This window comes from Chiloscyllium plagiosum, unplaced genomic scaffold (assembly GCF_004010195.1).
Source record: "Chiloscyllium plagiosum isolate BGI_BamShark_2017 unplaced genomic scaffold, ASM401019v2 scaf_11441, whole genome shotgun sequence".
NCBI lineage: Eukaryota > Metazoa > Chordata > Chondrichthyes > Orectolobiformes > Hemiscylliidae > Chiloscyllium > Chiloscyllium plagiosum.
Window position 1 is genome coordinate 11,858 of NW_025211243.1, and position 2,996 is coordinate 14,853.

Below are 2,996 nucleotides of genomic sequence, written 5' to 3' on the forward strand. Positions count from 1 at the left end.
TACAAGAGAGTGTGTAACACACGGAGGGAGCTGTGTACTGGAGAGTGTGTAACACAGGGAGGGAGCTGTGTGTGCTGGAGAGTGTGTTACACACTGGGAGGAAGCTGTGTGTACAGGAGAGTGTGTAACACACAGGGAGGGAGCTGTGTACTGGAGAGTGTGTAACACACGGGGACGGAGCTGTGTGTGCTGGAGAGTGTGTAACACACGGAGAGGGAGCTGTGTGTACAGGAGGGTGTGTAACACTCAGGGAGGGAAATGTGTGTACTGGAGAGTGTGTAACACACAGGGAGGGAGCTGTGTGCACAGGAGAGTGTGTAACACACGGAGGGAGCTGTGTGTGCTGGAGAGTGTGTAACACGGGGAGGGAGTTGTGTGTACAAGAGTGTGTAACACAGATGGAGGGAGCTCTGTGTACAGGAGAGTGTGTAACATAGAGGGAGGGAGCTGTGTGTACAGGAGAGTGTGTAATACACAGGGAGGAGCTGTGTACACAGGAGAGTATGTAATATGGGGTGGGAGCTGTGTACTGGGCAGTGTGTAATACAGGGAGGGAGCTATGTGTGCTGGAGAGTGTGTGACACACGGGGAGGGGGCTGTGTGCACAGGAGAGTGTGTAACACACAGGGAGGGAGCTGTGTGTACAGGAGAGTGTGTAACACACAGGGAGGGGGCTGTGTGTACAGGTGAGTGTGTAACATAGTGTGGACAGTGTATCTTTGTGTTGTTGAGTTGTAAAGAGAACCCCATACCGCGCAGACATGTTCTCTGTTGTTTTGTGGATCAGCTGGCTGTATTAAATCAATACCTGCACACCTCTCGGTGCCCTTTCACTTACAGACTCAACAGGTCACCTTGTTGGCTCCTTCAGATGTGAGAACATTTGACCTGCCCGAACGTTTATGGGATCAGTACCCCCCGCCTCCCCTCTCTTGCCCATTGCAGCTCAGAGGTGGGAATGTCAGCTTTCCGAATACTTCCAGTGACCCGAGAGAGAGAGAGACAGAATGGAACTACGGCAGGATAATTTCCTCCTGTACCCCCTCCCCCCGCCCATGATCCTGGGAATAAGTCTGTCCGACTCGCCAGCCTTCGGAGCTCGGCAGCTGAGCCGCAGAAACTCCACTCTCTGCTCCCCACTTGGCAGGTCGACCGTGTGAGGCTGCAATTTGTCGTCTATCCTTGCTTGCCAGATGAGACCTCCTCAAACCCCACCTCGGCCACCTCCCTTCACCTCTGAGCTCTCTCCGTTTGCCCGCGCCCATGTCACAGCCCCCTCCCCTCCCTCTTGCACAAGCCGAATCGGCTCTGCAGCGTTTGAGTTACTCGTCCCAGATCCATGCCCTCTGGGGGTTGATCTGGGGGAAATAGGAGGTTGGGCCGATCAGAGTTGGCGTCCCGTCTGCGCCTCAACGCCGATAAAAGCCAGGAGTGGGCTCAAGGGGGAGTCAGCACAGCACGCTAACGGGAATTCACCCCGTGTAGATCACACTGTCTCTCTTGTCACTGGGGACTGGCATTTGGAAAGGCATCTCCCTTCGCGTCGTTGATGTGAGGCATATGAGAGAGATCCAGAGAGAGAGAGAGTTCAGTCGCAGGGTGCACAGGTGTTGGAATGGATTCAGTTCAAGATGGACCTTGGTGCAACTGATAGGAGGGAAAGAGCGAAGGGTGAGACAGGGAGAGAGAGAGAGAGAGAGACCGAGAAAGAGAGAGAAACAGTGAGAGACAGAAAGTGAGTGAGAGACAGAAAGAGAGAGAGAGAGAGACAAGGACGGATAGAGAGATGGAGTGGGGAGAGAGAGACAGGGAAGGAGGGAGAGAGAGACAGAAAGTGAGAGAGAGAGATAAATCTGTTGCACTGAATGTCCCATCCAAGGCTCTCTCCATCCCAGCAGTGTTCAGGGATCCCCGTTCTGAGCTCCGGCACAATCAGGAGGACACTGCTCCTTTCCACACCATCACCAATCTCTGAACACGGGGCACGGGCCAGGGGATAGTTGGAGGGGGTCATGGGGACACCGTGTGCTCTTGCGTTGCCCGCTTGACTGGGCGAGGAGGGGGCAGTGCCCGGCAAACCCCTTCCCTCAGAGAGTGAGGGGGGGAGACACTGGCTCCATTCTGTGGTGGGGGGGAGGCGCCCAGTCGATGGAAGCCATTTGAGGCATCGCTTTCTCTCTCTCTCTCGCTCTCTCTCTCACACGCGCACGCATCCCTCACTGCCCGGAAGAACCCGTCGAACCCCATCCCCTCACTCCCTCGGAGCTCCCCCAGGGGCTGGGGTGGATCGCAAAGGAGTGGGAGTCGAGGTGGGGTTCATCCGAGAGATCAGAGAATCTTCCGTCGATACCAGGGAGGGAGTTGGGGAGGGGGGGGTAGGTTACCTAAGTTGACGGTCAGCTTCACCCGTCCCCCGTCCAACTCAAGCCTGAGGGTGTCCGCAGAGACTTTGGAGGTGGTGGCCATGAGCAGGCCGTAGGCTCTCTGTGACATGAACCGCAGGGAGATGTCTTCAGCTTCTGTGTGCATCACCGTTGGCATGATTACCTTCATGTACATGCTGCCATCGTAGCTGAGGACGGTCCCCTCTGCAAAACAAAACCAAGCGTGGGTGGAGAGGTGAAAATGTGTTGCTGGAAAAGCGCAGCAGGTCAGGCAGCATCCAGGGAACAGGAGAATCGACGTTTCGGGCATAAGCTGCCCTTCTTCAGGGCATCAGCTGCCCTTCCCCTCATGGGTGGAGAGGGGAAGGGCAGCTGATGTGAGGGAGACCACCCTCAATCTCCCACGTGCCCCCTGTCCCGCTTTCTGAGCAGTGGGACAGGGAGAGAGGGGGATTCCCCAACCAACCATCTCCGTCCCTCCACTCCTGATCACTTCCTTCCCCTCGTCTACCGCGTCCTGTCCAGTCACCACCCTCCAGGCACAGCTCGGACCAGACAGGTCTTCACCCCCCCACACACACACACACACACACACCCGCCAGCTCACCCCCA

The 2,996-nt window shown here is 56.4% G+C and overlaps 1 protein-coding gene across 1 annotated transcript in view; it reads right to left on the reverse strand.

The window, feature by feature from the left end:
- Window positions 1–2,384: 2,384 nt before the first annotated feature.
- LOC122547011 (neurexin-1-like) overlaps window positions 2,385–2,996 on the reverse strand; it is a gene marked incomplete at its 3' end in the record, with an annotated part of 2,161 nt that continues 1,549 nt past the window's right edge. Inside the window, exon 2 of the mRNA XM_043685611.1 lies at window positions 2,385–2,588. Coding sequence (XP_043541546.1) covers window positions 2,385–2,588 — 204 coding nt within the window. The remainder of the gene's footprint in view (window positions 2,589–2,996) is intronic.